The sequence below is a fragment of the Rhinichthys klamathensis genome, unplaced genomic scaffold (genome assembly GCF_029890125.1).
Source record: "Rhinichthys klamathensis goyatoka isolate OS25496 unplaced genomic scaffold, OSU_Roscu_1.1 h1tg000249l_1, whole genome shotgun sequence".
Lineage (NCBI taxonomy): Eukaryota > Metazoa > Chordata > Actinopteri > Cypriniformes > Leuciscidae > Rhinichthys > Rhinichthys klamathensis.
In genome coordinates this window covers 493772-516377 of record NW_026606771.1, presented here as the reverse complement: position 1 = coordinate 516377, position 22606 = coordinate 493772, and the positions used below count along the sequence as shown (strand labels likewise).

The 22606-nt window shown below is 40.5% G+C and overlaps 2 protein-coding genes across 2 annotated transcripts in view; one reads left to right on the top strand and one right to left on the bottom strand.

Annotated features, from left to right (window-relative positions):
• smim7 (small integral membrane protein 7) overlaps nucleotides 1-22606 on the bottom strand; it is a 303536-nt gene that overhangs the window by 258904 nt on the left and 22026 nt on the right. The window lies entirely within an intron of this gene.
• On the top strand, nucleotides 14973-17851 carry LOC130100916 (uncharacterized). Its single transcript, XM_056266572.1, has 2 exons — nucleotides 14973-16149; nucleotides 17508-17851. Exons 1-2 carry the CDS (start codon nucleotides 15064-15066, stop codon nucleotides 17820-17822), a joined length of 1401 nt encoding a protein of 466 aa, XP_056122547.1. The 5' UTR covers nucleotides 14973-15063; the 3' UTR covers nucleotides 17823-17851.

The window sequence follows — 22606 nt, the reverse complement described above, 5'->3', positions numbered from 1 at the left end:
ATGCTTAAAACAACAAAGTCTTCTGCGGTAGATCCTTTTCCTAGTTAGCACCCAAACTCTGGAACAGTCTTCCTAGAGTTGTTCAGGAGGCATACACACTCTGTCAAGTTAACCCTATATGGTTCATTCCTTCCCTTAATTAGTTCTCATCACTAGATTCTAACAGTGCTACTGATGCTCTTTGCTCCAGTCTAACAGCTTGTGTAGACAACTTTTGCCCCCTTTCATCTAGACATCCATTCCGCCCGCTGGCTATCTGATGTTCTTCACAAGCATCATTCTAAACTGAGATGAAGTGGCACAAATCGAAAGATCACACTTACCGTAGTTTGTACCAGTCACTCCTCTCTTCTTTCTCTGCAAATGTCTCCACTGCTAAACAACATTCTACCACAACAAAATTAAGAATTCTTCTGACTCTCGCACGCTTTTCCTCTCTTCCTTGTCCTCCTCCTCCCCCTCCTTCCTCAACTCTAACAGCTGATGACTGCCACATTCTTCATAAATTGAACAACAACCATCAGCGGCCAATTCTCCACACCACAAACTGACAAATACATCTTAACAGCAAACACACACACACACACACACACACACACAAACACACACACACACTCCCCTCCTTCTCTCTGCCCTCGGAGGCAGAAGTCCCTAAACTCATCCTTTCCAATCACCCTACAACCTATCTGCTTGATCCTATTCCCACTGATCTCTTTCAAGCCATTTCTTCTTCAGTTGTACCTGCACTCACTCGCATCATCAACACCTCTCTTCACACTGCATTCCCACAACATTTAAGCAGGCTCAGATCACCCCACTCCTTCTGAAACCCACTCCAATTCAGCACTTTTAGAAAACTACAGACCGGTATCTCTTTTTCAATTCATTGCCAAGCGAGTCGTGTTAAACCAAGTCTCTATCTTTCTACACAGAACCTCCTGCTCAACAACCAGCCACTCAACTGAGACTCCCTTTCTCTTAGTTATTGAAGCTCTGAGACTGGCAAGAGCAGCTTCCAAATCTTGCTGGATCTGTCTGCTGCTTTTGACATGGTTAACCAACAGATCCTCCTGTTAACCCTCATGACAATGAGCATCTCAGAAACCACACTTCAGTGCTTCAATTCCTTGTCCAAGCTCTTGTTCAATCAAGACTGGACTATTGTTATGCTCTCTTGGCAGGCCTTCCACCATGCGCTGTCAAACCTCTGCAACAGATCCAGAATGCAGTAGCGAGAGTGGTCTTTAACAAGTCAAAGGGAGAACATGTCACAACTCTCCTTATCAGTTTGCACTGGTTGCCAATAGCCGCTGGCATCAAATTGTACGTGCATAATGTTGCACTATTGTGTATTAGATTGCTTCTATTGTTCTCCTCATTTGTAAGTCACTTTGAAGAAAAGTGTCTACTTAATGATTAAATGTCAAATGTTAATACTAAAGAATTGTTTGGCTGCATAAATTAGGTCAACTGGGAACACTTCCCATAAGATCCGATGTACTTGTTAAATCGTAAGAGGAATTATGTCTATGCTATTATTAGTCTGTTTGTCTCATTCTTAACCTAAGGTTACTGTAGTCAGCCGGATCTGCTCTGTATCCAGACCAAATGGTAGACCTGCACCTAGAGACGACCAAAACGCAGCCCTGGATGACAGCTAGACAAGCCCTAGAGACCCGTCCCCTGTGAAGACCTCATTGACAAGAGCATCGGCGCACAGATCCTCAGCATGGGCCACGAAATCCAGACAAGTCCTCTGCATAGACCCTACAGCCAGCTTCAACTCCTTGCACCATATGGCACCATTGCACCATCGCAGCCTGGAGTCATAATCACACCACTGAGCCTGATTTCTCCCAAGATTTTCCCCCATTGTCACCTGATGGAGTTTGGTTCCTTGCCACTGTCACCTGTGGCTTGCTCAGATAGGGACACTTAATATGCAGAAACACTGTATATTAAGTGTACTGAAGAAACACTGTACTGACATTGGATGAGAACTGAACTGAGCTAGATGATGGCATTACTGTTTTCTCCAGAGCTGCTTTATTGTTGAAATTAACTCAGTTCATAATTGATGAACTTTACACAGTCATTCAACTGAACTGAATCAACACTGAACTGTCTTCAGCTAAACAATGACATTATTGTTTTATAGAGCTGCTTTACCTCAGAATTGAATTCTGTTTTCATAATTGATCATCACTTTCCTGCTTGTTACCGTAAAGCTGATTTATGAAACAATTTATAATGCTGTATAACAATGCTATATAAGCAGAGGTGACTTGACTTGGCTTGACTTGACATGACATAGCAAAGCTCTTACAACCATTCACAACCATTCAGAATTCAGAACTTAGCAACTGCAATCAACCCAGATACCACCCAGAAATCCTAGCAACTGTTTAGAAATGTATTAACATTACCTTAGAGCAGGTGTTTTCAAACTGTAGGTCGCAACCCATTTGTGGGTAGCAGAGTGGGAAGAGGGAAGCAGAATTTTTGTTTCATGAATGACACACACACACAAACAGGTTGCACGATGTACCAACATTAAATAGAAATCGCTATAGTCAGTGCGATTTTCGAATTGCAAACTGGCTGCGATTTAATTAGATACAGTAAATATGTCAGCATTGTGTTTCATTGAGCGCGCGCGTGCGACTTGTGATAACAATTTTCAGCGGCTCGGTTCATTAAGCGGTTCGGTGCGCATCATTAACGAGAAGAAACTCGTTTACTCCAACCACTGCCCTGCATTCTGCATGAGATTGCATTACACCGGAGAATTAAAATGTCACGAAAGGCTGATTCAGGTCTGGGCTACGTTTCCCAAAAGCATAGTGAGCTAAGTTGATCGTAGAGACCCATTGGCGGATATGGTTCTACGATCTACTAACAATGCTTTTGGGGAATGCATTCATCTCTGTCACATGTTCAACTCAGCGCTGTTATCTTTCAGAGATATGTTTGTCGTAAGAGTGTGATGTTTGCATTCCTTCACGTGCATTTGGCTACCTACCAACTCATAAGGAAAATATTTATGTTAAAGGGGTGGTTGATTGCGATTTCACTTTTTTCATTTTAAATAGTGTGTAATGTTGCTGTTGGTGCATGAACAGTATCTGCAAAGTTGCAGCGCTGAAAGTTCAATGTAAGCAGAGATATCGTCTTTTAAAAATCAGGAAGTGTAAATGCCTACAAAAACGACTCGATTGGGACTACAGCTGGGTTTTAGACGTCACTAACCCATACATTTGCATCAACCCTCCCCTCCGGAATACGCAAAAAAGGGCATGGCCATATTTCTGCGGCTTTGCCGAAGAGGAAGAGTTACAGGGGAGAGCTAGCCATGCCGTCGAAAGTGTGTTATTTTCATCCAGCTGTTAGGTCTTCTGTGTTCGGGCTTCCTACGGACGCTATAGTTTGTCAACAATGGCTACAATTTATGTTTGATAATGTTTCTGACAATTACAATCGTAATTTAGCTCTTTGTGCGGCACATTTCACTGAAGACAGCTTCCAGAATCTCCAACAATTCAATGCCGGATTCCACAAGAAACTGTAGCTAAAAACTGTATTACTCATGTAATCATTTGTATTAAATGTTTAATCAAGATAAAAACGTATCTCAAAAAGCTAACAAGCAGCAGTAGCATTTTCAAGTATAACAGGGTATCAAACTTCTTATGTAATCATAGAAGAATAGAATAATAATAATTCAAAAACGTACCATTCAGAAACGTTTTGTAACAGCCGTGTTTGGGGAGGTTCTGTTTGACTCTTCATCGCCGCTTTCTGGGTCTGATTGGGGCTCAAACTGATACGGCAGTATCGACACCATTATTTACATCAGTGTTTCTCAACCTCTCCTGCAGGGACCCCCTGACAGGCCATGTTTCTGTTTTAACCCTGAAATGGCACACCTGATTCAAGTCATTAAAGGCTTAATGAGTAGTTGACTAATTGATTAATTGAACTATTCCTACTCTAATTACTCATTAAGCCTTTAATTACTTGAATCAGGTGTGCCATTTCAGAGTTAAAACAAAAACATGGCCTGTCAGGGGGTCCCTGCAGGAGAGGTTGAGAAACACTGATTTACATTAACCGGAGCAGATGAAACCCCAGCCCGTAAAGGTAAGGGGCGTGACTGTTCCAGACAACGTGCGCTACGCAATTTAGCCAATTACAACACACCGGCCCAAACTAACCAATCTGAGCCCACTGCCTGTTTCTAAGGGAGTGGTTTCATAGAATCAGGAAGTCAACCGGTCGTTCAAATGACAGAGGAGAAAGAGGCTTACAATAAAGGTGAAATTTATGAAAAATAAGACTTTTTAAAAAAGAAAAACCACGAATACATGTTACATTGCACCCCATAAACACAATCAATTACAGAGCTAATCAATATAAATATTGATTTAATAATTATAAAATATTTTTTTCTGCCATAATTATTAATAACCAACATGTTACAGAAATAGCGTTTACAGAATAACATTAAATAGTTGAAATATTGGTAATTCTAGCCTCACGCTCATAGTTTTGATTAGAATACATCACATCCGGTCGACCGGTCGCATACGGTTTAGCCGCAGAAGTTCAGATATTTAAACGGATCCAAAGCTCAAATCGGATACGAATTTTCCGCACATGCATATGATCGGAACTCCCCGCAGCTCCCGTACGACTCTCCATTGGAAATGAATGACTTCCTGTCCAACGGCTGTCGTTGGTCGTGTGCAGTGGAAAGGCGGCTTTACGCCGCCTTCACACTGGCAGATGAAATCAGCTCCGTAATACGCAATACGGACCCAACGGACGTCGTACTACACAGTGAAAAGCGTCGGAAGCGGGTAGAACAAAAATGGCGGAGAAATTATACAGGTTGATTCTGTCAGTTCTGTATGATATTAATAGGAAGGCTGCTGCGTGAGGAAAGTTGCTCAGGACGTTGACGTGTCAGGTCGGCTAAAAAATGTGATATAGTGGTATCATTTCAACGCATTCTCATCCCAAAGCGTAATATATTGACTCTTTTGACAAAGCGTCTATATCCAACGCACATGGCACCCTTTAGCGTCAATATAACACGCTTCGGTTTTGGGTAGGTTTAGGTCTGGGGTAGTGTTAGGGTTAGACCACTAGGAGGCGCCATATATCTGCGTCTCATATGACGCTAAAGGGTGCCATGTGCGTTGGATATAGACGCTTTGTCAAAAGAGTCAATATATTACGCTTTGGGATGAGAACGGGCTGATCATTTATACCACTATATCACATTTAGTTCGATGTCTGCCTACAATTTAATTGTATTAACTGCCCTATTAACGTTAGAAAATCATGAACATAAAAAATGACAAGACAACTTATCGTTATAAAATCTTTACTTATTTTATTAAAAGTTAAGAATTCAGGTTTGTTTATCAGTATCATAGCAACGCCAACTTCCGCTGGAATTGTCGGATAGGAACCGTCCGTAGCTTTTCGCAAGAGTTCAATTTTTTGAACGCATCCGGATGACCAACGGACACGATTTTCTTCGCACCGCACTCGGTCGGACCCGTTTCGGACTCATTCGCATGCGGTCTGCGAATCTCCGGAAATGAATGACTTCCGGTCGTTTCGGAGCCGTACCGGAGCTGATTTCAACTGCCAGTGTGAAGGCGGCGTTACACACCGCGAGCGGGCATGTCGGAGAATAGCGCGGACACGCTCAGAGTTAGATGTTGATTCAATGACTTAACGTTGACAACGGAATGTTGATTTAACATAGTTTCAATGACTGTTTGCTATCTGGGTCGATCTTCACACTGCGAGCGGGCATGTCGGAGAATAGCGCGGACACGGGTAAAAAACACACCGCGAGCGGGCATGTCGGAGTCGGAGAATAGCGCGGACACGCGCTTCACACCGCGAGCGGGCATGTCGGAGAATTGCGCGGACACGCGCTTCACACTGCGAGCGGCTGCAGGCACCCAAAAGATTGTTTGACTATCAATAATCCCTCACATCACTCATTTTTTAAAATTATTGTATAGGTGAAAACAGACTCAAGGAACAGGCTCCAGGGGTACCATTTAGCAAGCATATGCTCAGCATCAGGGGTGTTTGTTGTTTGGACAGACAGTATCTGCTAAAAAAAAATCCTAACGGGAACACTAGCTGTAACTCTTCTCATTTTAACTTTTCTGAAACATTAACCAAGATGGCCTAGTATTGTTGTTGATATGAGTCTGTTGTCTCGTTTTTTCACCGTAATTCTTAAAGAGTTAACATAATCTGACTGAGGAATGTTAGACAAGTAGGCCTAAATATTGTACCTGTGGTCAAATGTAAATTAACTTTATTCAAAAATTATTATTTAATTCTGCAATTTGCCTTCATTAGCGATTATCATCAATTTGATTACACAGATATTAATTAAATTAAACAGCTAGACAATGGCATCTCTGAATTCAAGAATGAAATGCCTTTAACTGAAAATTGAATGTTTAGTCTTATTATTATACTCTTATTAACGAGTTCGTTTGCCCATAAAATCTTTAAGATATTAGGTTAAACTTATTTGGCTTGCTGTCCGCTGGAGAGGGGCTCGATGAAGCAGCTTCAACTCGAGCTCTGATATACCCCCCAGTGGCTAAATGGACCTGTTAATTAAAGGGCAAGGTACCTAAGATGAAGGTGGAGTTTGGGGAGGTAGAAGGATACTGGAACAGCTGATACTAGGGAGAGGTAAGCGGCTGCTTATATACTCTGTTTGTTGATTGAAAGATTGGATGGGCTCGCTCCTCCCTAACTTACGTTTAGGAACTTCATTTAACGAGTTCGTTTGCCCATAAAATCTTTAAGATATTAGGTTAAACTTATTTGGCTTGCTGTCCGCTGGAGAGGGGCTCGATGAAGCAGCTTCAACTCGAGCTCTGATATACCCCCCAAAAGTGTTGAATAAATATTTGGGACAGCAAGTTAGAATAACGTGATCAAATACAGGATGCCTATAAGCTTAAAGTATGTTACCCCCCAAAAGAGTGGAAATTGAAAGCTGTATGGAGCATGGATGGACACTGCTGCGGCAGTGATATGTTTAATGGGGCTCCTGGCTGGAACTGCGTCTCCCTACTATGCCCACCATGTGGGGCTATGAGTGGAGCTCCGGCGGGAGCTGTGTTTGAAAGAGTGTGCCTGCGTTCGTTGTGGAGTGAAACGACATGGGCTTGTGGAAATTTGACTGGGGTACATCTCACCGCTGCACTGCTGCGGCAGTGACTTTCAGAAATTACTCCTGCGGGAGTATCTTGGAACTGGAGGTTTGAGTACGAGGTTGGAGAACGCCCTGCCACATCCATGACATGGAGCTCCATGGAGTTAGAGAACATGGGGCTTCCAGATGTCACAAATGGGGAAGAAGGTCCTCGTCCCTAAAGGCGAACGGGCCACCGGTGTCTGAAGCGAAACTCCCTACGCAGCAAGAGGGAGCCTACGGTATACATAGGAAAAGCAGAACTACCATCCTTCTGACGCAGGGGGCGGAGATCACATAAAGACATAATGGCCCGTCGCGTTCGAGGGACGTACGATCCTTGGTACCTCCAGTCCTGATTTATTCGGATAGGAGGGCCCACACTGCGATCCGAACGGGAGAGCCTCCATGGTTAAAAACATGAAGGATCACACAGCGATTCGGAAAGGGAGAGCCCCCACGGCGCCCGAACGGAAAGCTCACACTGCAATTCGACCGGGAGAGCTCCCGCAGCGTTTCGAAGGAGAGAGCCCCCCCATATGTATAAATAGGGAGTTCACTCGGCGATCAAAACGGGAGAGCCCACACAGCAAGTCGAACGGGAGAGCCTATGATGCTTCTGAACGGAAGAGCCCACACGGCGATTCAGATGGGAGACCCCACTCCAGGAGTGGTAGGTCACGCACATCTGAAAAGGGAGAGCTCTCACTGCATCCAGATGAATACACGCCCTGCGGGGCTAGGTAAGCGGGGAGATGCAAAATAGTAGGGAGAAGCGGTCCAGACTTAGAGGGATGCTAGTGTTTGCTGTGCTTGTCTAATGTTATGCAGATCTGAACGAACGTATGTTTCGAAGGCGAGGGACGACCATCGACCTAGCATTTTGATTTGGTGATCGGAAGAAAGCCAAATTGAACATGGCGTATGGGGCTCTTGTTTTGTTAGGAGAACAAGACCTGAGCGGAGAGTGGTTAGGCAGACGCTAAGAATGTTGACGGTTAAAGTTAGCTGAGGAGCGGCGCACAGGGCACATAGAACGGGCGTGAGCTCCGCCACAGAAATTATAGACATGGAGGAAGTGGCATCGTTGTCTGTTGCAACGTGATGAATTAAAGCTGTTGCACACTTGTCTGCCTGAAACTGAGGTAGAAATCTGGTTACGGTCATTCCTTGATTGAGGGACATATCAAGTGGATTTTTCTTGGAAAGGAGCTGGATGGTTCGGAAGATCTGAGTTGGTTTGGGGACATTCTGAAGTAGAATGAATGATAGACCTGCAGATGGCGCAAGAAGGGCTTCGAACGCCTAAGAAGACTCTGTTATATAGTTCGAGGTCCAAGGCTCCCAGTAAGGACACTGGTTCCACGGTGTGACGCGGGCGGCGCATTTAGGATTTAGCTGGAAAAAGCTTATGGTATGTATAAAAATTACTACCTCCGAAAGAGAGACTGAGCTCTGCTATGGTAGAGAGGTAGTCATTTAATTCCTTGCGTCTGGCTGGAAATGAAGAGCAAATTACTTCTGTGTATCTGCAAAAGCAAAAGCAAAAAAAAATTCTGAAAGTGAGAGAACTCGTTTTGAAGGTTGTACAGAATTTGTAAGATCAACGATTTAAGTCAAACGAGCGGTGGGATTCATTGAGAGGGACGAAAGTCAGTAGAGAAGGAAGATCGATAGTTGCACCTGATAGAATTAGGGAACGGAGATGGGCTGGGACTGGTAGTGGTTCCATGGCGATTGCATTGTTAGGAGCTGGAAGATGGACTGCTGTTGAGAGTGAATGGGCTGGCAAGCGGATTGTACTTTAAGATGCTTCTTCAGGTTGGAGGTGGAGTCTTTGGACCATAGACAGTAAAAGAAATGGACACAGCGACCCCGTTGATTTCAACGGAGAGAGTTGAAGCCCAACATGGGCACTCACTTCCTGATAGCCAAGCGCACTGCGCAGGCTCAAACTGAGCTTGACGACGAGCTGACCTTCTAGTAGCTGTGCCGGGACAAATCTGACCTTCTAGTAGCTGTGCCGGGACAAATCTGAATTGAAATCTGAAACAAATCTGTTGTTGAAATATTTTGTCCCGTTGCTTTTATGAACTCTCTATCTATGGGCTTCTCCCTTGACTTTATGCCTCCATGTCCACCCGATTGCCTCATAGACAGTAAACGATTGCCTACGAGCTTCTACTTCTGTCTACACAGTAATTTCTCTACTGTACGACAGAGCATCCCGTGGTTATGACGCAATCGTTAGCCTATTTTTACAAGAATGGCTTCTACGGGGCCATAACGTGTAAAATACAAAGTAATGGAGTCTTTTATACATTGTCGTGTTTCTTTAGAAATAAATAATGGACAAATGGAGTCTTTGGACGCCTCAGATGTAAAGTTATTCGCTGTCAAAGTGACGCCAAAATGAATGGGAGTCAATGGGATGCTAACAGCAGGTGATAGCCAGCTACAATGGCGGCCCCCGGAGGCAGCTTCAACTTCCGGCTGATGGATTACCCCCTTGCTTTGGACGCTGAAAGGAGGTTGGTTGCTGGCAAGCAGAGGTTGCACTGCACAGTTAGGCTATTTTTCGTTCTCCCTTCTCTTTCTTTAAAGTGAAATGCTGTTTGAATTTCCGAGATGGAAACGCACTCTTGCCCTGTCTCTGTTGTAGTTCCGGCTACATCTCTATTCTAGCTCCCGCTGCTCCTCTTCTGACTCATTGTGACTGATCACGCAAACTGCGCATTTTTCGTTTTCACGTTGGGGCTTCTGGGAAATGCTGAGTTGCCTTAATTTATTTAGAGAGTCACTAAACTCGTGAAACAGAAGTATCGTAATGTAATCCAAAGATTTCAACAATGTAACTGTATTCTAAATACCAACTATTTAAATTGTAACTGTAACGGAATACAGATGGGCGTACTCATAATTTGTATTCTGAATACGTAACGCCGGTACATATATTCCGTTACTCCCCAACACTGCTGGTGGAAACTGTGGAACATGTGCTGTTTGAGTGTATTAAATACTCAAATCAAAGAATGGATTTAAGGAATGGACTGGAACATGAAGGAATCAAACAAATGAACATTACAAATATCTTCTCAAATAAATCCAGAAAGATGGTGCTTAAAATCATATCATCTTATCTACAACAAACTGGACTAAACCTAAGGATTTAAGCAAAAGTAAATAAGATACAGTAGGTGGCAATATTGCTCCAATTGGTTGCAAGTCGCCAGTAAAAGACGAAGAAGAACACTGCTGGTGTCCAAGATGGCTGGCATGGGCTGAGGTGAGAGGAAGGGGAGGTTTTGTGTGGAAAAGTGTAGAAATCCTTTGCTGAGGCAACCTCACGCTCTGATGTGAACTGGAAAGAATATTAGGAGACAATTGGAAGATAGAAGGGGAAAAAGGGGTGAGGTGAATTGGAATGGAAGGAAAGAGGGAAGATGGCTAGCGAAGGCAACCTCGCGCTAGGATCCGCTCTTTGAGTAGGTTGGTTTGAGGGTGAGAAAAATGTAACTGTGTGCGAGGGTGACCTGGCACAAAGGTTATTATAAAGAAGTTTAGAGAGAACTGGAGAAGCAGAGGGAAGTCGGAGGAATGTGTTTGTGAGTTTGGTTCTTGCCTGGGGAGTGGGGCTGACTGCATGAAGTTTGTGAGAGCTGGAGAAGAAGCGGAACTTTTTTTTTTTTTTTTTTTTTTTTTTTGCGGCCGCTGTTGCTGGCCGGGTGGAAATACCGGCGGACAAGGAAATGTGAGCCGCGGCGGCGCCGGCGGCCTTTGGATCGGCGCGTTGGGATTGTGTGGGTTCAGAACGCCGAACCGGGAGAGAAACGGAGGTAGAAGAGGTGCGAGTCTTGCTTTTATAAGATGTTTAAGTGTTTGATGGAATGCTGGAACTGTAAGAACTGATGAAAAGATCGTAGAGTTGAGCTTTTGCTGATCTGCAGGAGAAATGGATTCCGGAGCTGGAGAGGACTTGACGTAGGCTGTTGACTGAACATTTTGAAATGGGTGGAATCGGTGTATTAGCAGCGGAAGAATGGAGAGAAGATGGGCTCAGTTAAAACTGGCGATCTTGAAGATAGAGGAGAGCGTTGCCTTTTGGAACGTGGTTTATATGAGCGCTGGATTTCTCGATCAGAACGCTCATGAAGATGATCCGTAAGATTCGATCTCACGCGGGGTGTAACAGGCTGTGTCCCAGGAAGGCTTGACAGTTCGTCGTCTGAAGGAAAGAGCTGGATTTCCGGGATGTCGGACATTATTCCTTGCGGCAGTAATGCATACTGGAACAGCTGATACTAGGGAGAGGTAAGCGGCTGCTTATATACTCTGTTTGTTGATTGAAAGATTGGATGGGCTCGCTCCTCCCTAACTTACGTTTAGGAACTTCATTTATTATACATTACTGACACTCTATCCTCCAATTTGATACTGTTAAGTGCTTTTTTTGTTACAGTATATTTTAATCTTTGATAACAGTAGGTAATAAAAATACATCATGTTAGCTCTGGTCCAATTAAAAAATATTAACAAATAGAACTCAGGACATTTTTGTTCATGTAAAATATACCTCATTGTCATGTTCTAGACTTGTTATATTTAGCTTTAAATAAAAAAAAAAAATACCCCCTTAATATTGTGGCAGTTTTTTTCTCTGTGGTATCGAAAATGGTATCGAATATCGATATTTTTCAAGGTATCGTATCGAAGTTAGAAATTCTAGTATCGTGACAACACTATAGGGCCTATACACACGAGCATAAAAGCGTTTCAGCGCTGAACAACGCGATGAGTTTAACAACGCAGCATAAATATTAGTAGCTGTTTAAATAGTACAGATCTGGTCCATGAAATTAAATTATTTGTCTATTGTTATTTTTATTCTGATTTGTTGTCATATCAAACTTTTAGTTAAGATTAAGCTTTCAGTATAGCTACTTTTTTAATTTCTTTAAATTTGTTAAATTTGTAAATCAGTTGAGGCAGCCGACTAAAACTATTCGGTATTCTTCACATTATTTCAACAGCCATTATCTTAATCGTTATCGAACATTTTGATAATGTACCATAAGTTTGTATTGCAATTAAACTTATGTCATTCATACTATGACAAGGAAAAAAACTGCTCTAAAGAGAACTAATGCCTCCCACCCAACATTCATGCTTTAAAAAATATTTTGGAGAGAGAGAGAGTGTGAGATATATATATATATATATATATATATAGAGAGAGAGAGAGAGAGAGAGAGAGAGAGAGAGAGAGAGAGAGAGAGAGAGAGAGCAAGCTTCAGCGTCAGACAGAGATGAGAGGAGAGTGGGAGAGACTGAGAGAGAGTAGGAGGAATGAAAATAAGAGTTTATATGCAAGTCAGCATCACAACTGGATGCACAGCATTTCATCAGCACAAGCCCTTATGTTACGTAAAGCAAGGGGTGTCTAGAGGTAAGATAAATCTTTAATAATGTGTTTTGGCTGCAGTGGTACTTCTTTTATTCTTGAGAAATCATTATATACAGTCAGAAATTAGCACTGTAAAATGTTGTTTCGTAAACGTTAATTTTAATTTGCAGTATTATGAATATATTTAACCACAAGTTGTTGTTTTAAAACTATTTTAGAAAAATCTTTCAATTTAGTTGTTTCATTTAATTTTTCATTTAATAACACTTTTGCTTTCATAAGTCAGCCTACATTATTTAATTTGCATTTAATGCACAGTTGCATTTTTAGCTTTAGAGAGAACAGTATGATATTACGAGAGCATAAGGTATATTGTGGTTATGTGCTGTCCTTGCTATGTAGATGGGACACTATTATATATATATATATATATATATACATTTTACACATACTCTAGAATTTCTCTTGAACTGTTTGAAGTCAGCATAGAATAGATAAATCATGCTGTAGATAAATTGCAGACTTGATAAGGATTCTTTTAGATCATTCAAGTTGTTTATGGAATTCTGATTATTTTTTTTTAGCACCAATTCCATGATAAATATTCACTTTTGCATGTAAAAATCAGCTGTTAGCTGTCCTATACCGTAATGAGCAATTCCTGTATTTGCATATCCCTCATTCAAACAAGCCCTTTGGTGCTGATGTTTTGTATAGTATTGCCTGAGAGGGTGTTATTGAAAAATGGTCTCTTTATGTTCTAAAGTATATGTATAGATTGAGGGTTATAAATATTGAATGACAGTATTAGTCATTTCATTTGAATAAAGAGCTGGGGGATTTGAATAGTTAAATACCTCTTTCAACAGTTCATACATCAGGTGATAATATGTGATAAGTATAATGTCTTTCTGACCGCGTGGGAATTGAAAACTTTCATAAGTTCAACATTTGGGTTCAAAATCAAAGGAAAAGGACCGATTGTATCCCATTCAGAAATTAGTTCAAACTAAATATTTAGTTGTTCTTGATTCATTTCATACCAAAACAGTATGTGTTTTTAAACCTTTCCTAGTTGTCAGTTATTTCACCCTTAACTCTTGTAGCAGTCCAACAATTATGGAAAATGTGTAGCCATAGAAAAGCCCTGACAGGGGGGCAGACTGAAGTTTGTAGACTAAAAGCTGGTGTGAGGCAGATCGTCTGGTGCTGAATGCTGTTATTAGTGTACCATTAAGTTTTCAAATTGTTAGTGAAGAGGCACTTATAAAGTATAGAGCACTGTTTCCACAGCGTTACACTTGGATAAAAAAAGAAATAATCTTGACAGTTAAAGGAGATATATAGAAACATTAAGACGGAGCCATGCAATAAAGCAGTTTTGTTTTCTAATCAAAACAACACTACCTTACCATGAAGTAATGAAGTGCACTTTTTAACTAATCTGATGTATTTCTGAGTTAAACAGGATATTCAGAGATAGAAAATGTAAGACAATGTTCTGAAATGATTAGATAATGAAAAATAGTTGGGAGTCCTGTGTTTGGAGGGAAGGATTACAAAATAAACTGTAGTTACTCAATCTTTTTTCAGAGGAAGATCTAGTTATAACATTTGAATAAAAGTTGAGAAAAGTTTTACAAGTCATTTTTAATATGAAATAACATGGTCTGATGAATCATGAGACCATGCATTAAGACAGTAAATAGTGTCATAGATTGAATATTGAATTTAAAGTCATTTTTGTTTGTTTTCATTTGCTGATAACAGTGGTCTTAGACTTTATACATATATTGGCGTGAATGCGGCATTACACAAAAGCTCAAATTTCCATTGTCATTGCTATTGTAGAAAATGTACTAATCGCATGCGTAATTGTCATTCAATATTTATTTATTTACTGGACGAAGTAAGTGTCTATTTAGTAAATGTGTGGTGCCCATTTGGTTATTTTAATGTTAAAAGTAAACTTCGAAAAGAATGTGCCTCCTAAAAGTATAACATAGTAAACTTCACAATGTACTGCATTTTTAAGTTTAAAAAGGTTCTTTACAGAGTTTTTTAAGACTTAATATTGTATCTGTTGGCTAAAGGTGTTTTTTTGTGTGTTTTTTTCAGAGATTCTTAGGACTGACCACCCAACAGTTCTCCAGTTAGTGTGATGCCATAAGTCTCCTTTAATACGTAAATCAATTTACCCATCACAACAACACAAAGAACTATCAAAGCTGTGAATGCTAAGAGTTGATGCCCTAAGATTCTGAAAACATCTTAAATAATTTACACCATAAACAATTTGTAAACTAACTTATTGACATTTCTCCACAACCACTAAGCAAGACGTTTAAAGAGAGAAAGAGGAGGACAACAGATCATTTATGTCAAATGTGATACTGCAATCTTTGTTGTGCTCATGGCAAGAAATACAAGTTCCTCCTCAGTATTAGGTAAATGGAATTCTGTACCAAATTCCAATGAACAGTCATCTGAACACATTTTTAAAACCCCCTCACCCTTTTGGAATCAGGAATTAATATTCAGAAGACCTAGACATGTACGGGAATCCACACCTGACATTGTCACAGATGCATTTAATTTGTATAATTACAGGTGTGATTTAGGCTCTGTGACTCCTGACCTCTCTTGTGTTATTGGAGCGAATCAGATCCACTCTTCACTGAGTCAGAACTCTACTAGCAGTAGATATCTGCCACCTTCATCACAATTACACGTGACTGACCCAAATACGCTGCATAGTATTGGAAGGGATACTTCATACTGGAGTTATTTAACTCCAGGAGTAGGACATGGACTTGTCAAAGGTTTCAGTAAGCTGCCTAATCCACAAGTCGACCCGTTGTCGGCTTCATATTTCTATACAGGGGTTGTTAGGGACGTTCTAAGAAGAGATATTCCAAATGAGGAAGTCAAACTGTGCATGCAAAATGAGAGATCAAAGTATTCACATTGGTACCGCGAACCACAAAGTCAAAGAATCTGCTCCAAAAGAGACAGTGAGAGACATTATGTGAAAAACAACCCACTTCTAGGTTCGCTACTTTACACAGATTCTAAAAAAAAATATTTTAAACAAAACACAAAGTACAACCATCATCAGCCGGTTGATTTGAACTGTTCTACTCATGCAGTGCTTGAAGGATCAGAGTGGCAAGGTGAAAATCAAACAAGAGAGGAGCTCCCCCTACTGGTCTGGAGAGGAGATGCAGAAAAACACAATCCTCTATCGAACACTATCACACACTCTACATCCTCCTCTTCTGCCCTATGCATTCTCCGTCGCTTTATAGAAGGCTCTTTGGTGGAGCTTGAGGGTGGTCGACTGAAGCGGGTGGAGGATTTAAGGACAGAAGATTTGGAGCAGTGTGCTCAATTACATCCTGAGCTGATGCTGAAACGTTTCACTGTGTTAAAGATCACACCTTCACACACACCTGCGCTGTTTTGTTTGCACGTGGAGATTGAGCATGACCACTCGCAGGTAAGCACACACATGAACAGAAAATATTACTGATATGCTGCATATTGAGGAATAATGAAGTCTAATGGTGCGTTCACACCGGACGCGAATAGCGCGTCAGGCGCGAGTGATTTCAATGTTAAGTCAATGCAAAGACGCGTTACGCGCGTAAAAAATTCCTGCGGCGCGAATGAGGCGTAGAGCGCGGCGCGGTAGACGCGAATACGCCTCATTCGCGCGTCAAGTTCGTTAAGCGCGTTACGCGCGAATGATTTAGTTAGTGCTATTTGTGCATTCACGCGTTTGACGCGAATTCGCGTCTGCCGCCCGAGTTGAAAAATCTGAACTTCTGCGTCAATTCGCGCCGCGTTAACCAATCAGGAGCCTAGCTGCTTGCTGCTGTCACGTGGTGAAGTATCTGGATGCTTCAATAAATTATTTTGTAATATATGACTGTGGTTCTAATGCACAACAAAGCAAATATTTTATCACATAAAACTTGATTTCAATATATGAGACATATTCATTTTGCATTGAATGCTATTTATTCCATATCTAGATTAAATGAAATATTATTATAATGTAAAGACAACCAACATATAAGTTCGTGTCTGGACAGTGATGTGTGAGAGAGAGAGAAAAATCACAGGACAGATTAATCACTTTTGGAGGCTGGCTTCATTTATTATCAAAACAAAAATAAATGACAGATTAGGTGGATGCGGACGAGGATGAACCTCGCGCCGGGCTGTAGAGCGCGGGCTCGACAGGCATAGCTAGACCACTCGAGGCCGAGGGCTTATACGGCCTACGCTGTCCTCGTCAGCGTCCTCACCATTAGGTCCACCAAACCTAGCTCCTGCAGCAAATTGTGAAACTCCTGAAACCCTCCGGAGGTTCTGGTGGACCCGAGTACAGCGACGATGTCCCCTACGGAGCTGTTTCTGCTCTCCAGAGCATATACGAGCGGTGACTCTCTCGAATAATGCTAATGCTAATGCTCGATAAACATCTAAAAAGATGGCCGCCAACGGGTTTCGAAACTTTCGCCTCCGGATTTCGCCTCTGACGCGCGTAAATTTCGCTTCAAACTTTTGTTTTTACGCGCGTCAATTTCGCCATTGACACGCGAATTAACACAAAGTGGTCAAGCGTCAAACTAGACGCGGTAGACGCGAATTTGACGCGCTATTCGCGTCCGGTGTGAACGCACAGTTACTATTCCAACCATTTTTTCTGAAACACAAAATATGTGTTCTGCCAAGGATCTCTTTTTTAGAACAGTAAATGAAAAGACATAAGGAGTAAAAATTATATTTAATTATAATGTCATTTTCAGGTGAACTATTCTTTAAAATATATTAAAAACATTTCTGCAGTTGTCTCTGGAGGTGAGTGAAGAGCTGCCTTTCTTCGTGTGTGGGCATGGCTGGTCCTCCTGTAACCCTCAACACACAAGTCAATCCTGCAGACTACAATGCCGTCAACTAAGGGTGGGTGACGTGTGCTTGGCATTGACTCATATGCCCGCCTCTTCATCACAACCTACCAATCAGGGTGTAACTGAAGTGGGTGGACATCATGTCCCGAAGTGTAATGCCGAAAAGAAGCCCACACCACAGATAAAAGATAAATCAAGAAAGAGACACTTCACAGCTCCTGAGTTCAGGGAAATTTCAAAAATCAAAGATTGAGCAACTAAAGTCTGAATTAGATATTGTTGAATTATAACAAAAAGGTTTTTTTTTGTTAAAAAAAAAATCTGAATTACAGTTGCATTTCAAGGTACACATTTTTACATTCTTATCAGTTCTCAGTTCTTGCTTTCCCTGTGAATTGAACCCATGACCTTGGTGTTGCAAGCGCCAAGGCTTTACTGTGTGAGCTACAGTATAGAGTTATACACTCACCGGCCACTTTATTAGGTACCCCATGCTAGTAACGGGTTGGACCCCCTTTTGCCTTCAGAACTGCCTCAATTCTTCGTGGCATAGATTCAACAAGGTGCTGGAAGCATTCCTCAGGGAGTTTGGTCCATATTGACATGATGGCATCACACAGTTGCCGCAGATTTGTCGGCTGCACATCCATGATGCGAATCTCCCGTTCCACCACATCCCAAAGATGCTCTATTGGGTTGAGATCTGGTGACTGTGGAGGCCATTTTAGTACAGTGAACTCATTGTCATGTTCAAGAAACCAATTTGAAATGATTAGAGCTTTGTGACATGGTGGAAGTAGCCATCAGAGGATGGGTACATGGTGGCCATAAAGGGATGGACATGGTCAGAAACAATGCTCAGGTAGGCCGTGGCATTTAAACGATGCCCAATTGGCACTAAGGGGCCTAAAGTGTGCCAGGAAAACATCCCCCACACCATTACACCACCACCACCAGCCTGCACAGTGGTAACAAGGCATGATGGTTCCATGTTCTCATTCTGTTTACGCCAAATTCTGACTCTAACATCTGAATGTCTCAACAGAAATCGAGACTCATCAGACCAGGCAACATTTTTCCAGTCTTCAACTGTTCAATTTTGGTGAGCTCTTGCAAATTGTAGCCTCTTTTTCCTATTTGTAGTGGAGATGAGTGGTACCCGGTGGAGTCTTCTGCTGTTGTAGCCCATCCGCCTCAAGGTTGTGCGTGTTGTGGCTTAACAAATGCTTTGCTGCATACCTCGGTTGTAACGAGTGGTTATTTCAGTCACTGTTGCCCTTCTATCAGCTCGAACCAGTCTGGCCATTCTCCTCTGACCTCTGGCATCAACAAGGCATTTCCGCCCACAGAACTGCCGCTCACTGGATGTTTTTTCTTTTTCGGACCATTCTCTGTAAACCCTAGAGATGGTTGTGCGTGAAAATCCCAGTAGATTAGCAGTTTCTGAAATACTCAGACCAGCCCTTCTGGCACCAACAATCATGCCACGTTCAAAGTCACTCAAATCAACTTTCTTCCCCATACTGATGCTCGGTTTGAACTGCAGGAGATTGTCTTGACCATGTCTACATGCCTAAATGCACTGAGTTGCCGCCATGTGATTGGCTGCTTAGAAATTAAGTGTTAACGAGCAGTTGGACAGGTGTACCTAATAAAGTGGCCAGTGAGTGTATATATATGTACATAGAAACTGCAATGTTACCAAATCAAGTACACTACCATACATAAGTTTGGCATCAGTGAGATTTATAGTCACACTTTATATGAGGTTTACTATGTACTTAAATTAAAAAATATATAATACAATGTACTTATTGAGTTCATGCTGTATAGCAAAACGCTTTTGCTGCTATTGCGGTACGATACATGTAAGGTTAGAGACATGTTTGGTGGTTTGGGTAGGTTTAAAGGGTTAGTTCCCCAAAAAATGAAAATTATGTCATTAATGACTCACCCTCATGTCGTCCGAAGCCCGTAAGACCTCCGTTTATCTTGGGAACACAGTTTAAGATATTTTAGATTTAGTCCGAGAGCTTTCTGTCCCTCCATTGAAAATGTATACACGGTATTCTGGCCTTGTCCAGAAAGGAAATAAAGACATCATCAAAGTAGTCCATGTGACATCAGTGTGTTAGTTAGAATTTTTTGAAGCATCGAAAATACATTTTGGTCCAAAAATAACAAAAACTATGATAGAACTTAAATAGTTGTAATTCAAGAATGCTTTGGAATATAGACGTCAGATTGGTCTTGTTTTAAAGAAGACAATTGGCAGATTTTTGTAGAAGTGAAATAAATTAAGAAAGTGAAACAGAAAAAAAGTTATAGAAGTTTGAGTTTATGGAAATGTACAATGTAAAAAAATTAATTATTCATATTTTATATCAAATATATATTTTCAAAACCTGGGCTACTCTAAAACTGCAGTAAAATCAAAGCCAAAAATCTGAACAAGTTGTGTTTCAAATTTTAGATTGATATGTCATAAAATTAGCTTTCAGTAAGATTTTGTTTGGGCGCAGTACCAAACTTTTTCACTAGGTCACAACCAGACTCCATTACTGCCCATATTAGGGCGCCTCCATTTCCATATGTGTTTTGAGTGATCTGAACCATTATTTCCACAATTTGCATACACTTTATGAAGTAGAGATCCTATTCAGAAGTAGTATGGGAAGTTTGGCAGATTTTGATATGAATTCAACCTCTAAGAAACACATACAAAGCACACGCATGTGCGTTATAGCTCCCTGCCACATCACAAATGGTGAATTTATTATTTTTTTCTTTATATTTAAAACATTTTCAGAGCTTTTTTTTTTTTTTAATAGTTGAATCGATGCTATCTTTTGAACTCTTGGCATGAAAACAAACTGAGGTTTCTATCATTTTTTCATGATTTTTCATGCTCATTGCTATTTCAAAATAAAGGTCTGAACACGCTTAGGAGTATGAAAATATTCTTGTTGCAAATTGATCAATTACGGCTCCTTTGTCAATATTACTTAATGTTTTTTCTAAGATATTATTGTTTTAAAAATATAATGGCAAACGTCCATTATAGCCTACATATTACAGTTAATTAACATTTCAATCGTAAACCAGTTGACATGTATTAAATTATTTTCTATTTACATATTTGATTTACTCTCTTTTGAACTGAGACTTCTTGCTGTAAACTCCACCTACTTTTGATTTGATTGGCCATTTCAACATACAGAGTGCTGCGCAATGGAGTGCAGCAGAGCAAGAATTTAAAATATTGGATAATAAAAAGAAACGTTTTCTTGAGCCAAATCAGCATGTTAGTAATAAGAGTTGTGGTTGCTAAAAATTCATCACAGGGATGAATTACAATTTAAATTATATTATAGAACTGTATTATATTGAACTGTAGTTTATTTAGTTAGGCTACAAAACGCATATCAGACCTTCTTACAACTACCACAGTACAACAACAAAGTAGGGTATTACAATAGTTATTTTTATGTTTTGCAGTGTATCATTTCTTGTAAGCTCACACATTGGTATAAAGGGCATCTTAAAAACCTTTGCGATATCTGATATTGGACTCTTTGTTTTTTCTCTCTTTTTTTACATTGGACTTAATGTATGTTAGCTTGGTGGTAATATGCTGGTGTACTCCTAAAAGCCGACCAAATAAACAGCATATTTAGGCATACGCAAAAATATTTCAACAGTGTATACTTTTTTTTTTTTTTTTTTTGTGTGTGCAATAAAATGCTCAGAATGGGATCCCTTCTGCATTGTATAGCATGTATAGGATATGTAACCCACAGATGTTTATAATTCCTGGGGCAAACTATCTGTTATCATTTCCATTCAGACACACACAACTTCATGAGATAACTGGATGCACTAGCTGAATTAAACATGCAATATAATGAGGGCATGTAACAATAATGTAGCATACTGCCGTTTGAAAGATTTGCATAATGCATACTGTTTTACACACTATTTGTAAAATGATATAGGTAGAAAATAGGTGTATGGAATACTTGTGTTCCTTTTTGAACAAGGGAGTCTATATAATTCCTAATGCCTAATACCCCATAAGTAGAAGCCCTCTGATAAAACAACACAAAACATCTAATTTCATATAATATTTACATTTACTTTGTTTGATTAATGTGAAGTGGTTACTTTGTGATTTTGTTGTATTGCAATTTTCATAATGATAAAACATATTTCCTGGACAACATTAAAAAACGAAATATATGGCATATAAAATGTATTTCAGTTATCCAAACATCTGGTTTCGAAAGTCATCTTTTCCATCACTGCAGCCTCTCTTTAACGAACCACTACAATGTTGTATTGTATCGACGTTATTAAGAACAGCTGCACGGGTCACATTTTCATCTGCCAAAATCTATCACACCTGCTCCTCTTTAGACAGTTTTATTCATTTCATTTTATCATTTGATTTATTCAGAATGTTCAGATCATAACCAAATGCTCTCCCCTGATACCGCCCACCTGCTGGCTTGGCCACTCTTCACAGGAGAGGATGAGCTAAGTGATGACTCGGAGACTGCAGGTGGACACATCCTGCAATACTGACACATGAGTCACATGAGTTGCCAGACACACACACACACACACACACACACACACATACACACACACTAACCTAACTCCTAAACCATCACACAAAACCCATGCTAATAATGAATTATAGCCCCATTTATACTTATTTATAAGTATTACTATTCTATAAATATATTTATAAAGACTCATTAAGAACTATACTGCATTATAAGGACAGTTCTATAGTTACATTTATATTATTTTTTATAATTATAAATCATGCATTTGCTTTTTCAATGTGCTCATGCTCATAATCCATTACACTGATTTATAAATGATAGAAGAATATAAAATAGTTCCAGGGACACTTGATTGCTGTACCAATTAATTATCAATTATGTCTTTAATGGTTAATGCTTGCATTAGAGGTCATGATTTGTTAAAAATCTATATCTCCTCAGCCATATGCATGGTATTGCTTATAGC

Bases quoted from the DNA above. Each gene is read 5' to 3' on its own strand.
- LOC130100916 (XM_056266572.1), top strand. From the start codon at position 15,064: ATGGCAAGAAATACAAGTTCCTCCTCAGTATTAGGTAAATGGAATTCT. The intron at 16,150-17,507 runs GTAAGCACACAC...ACATTTCTGCAG, and splicing joins TTGAGCATGACCACTCGCAG to TTGTCTCTGGAGGTGAGTGA.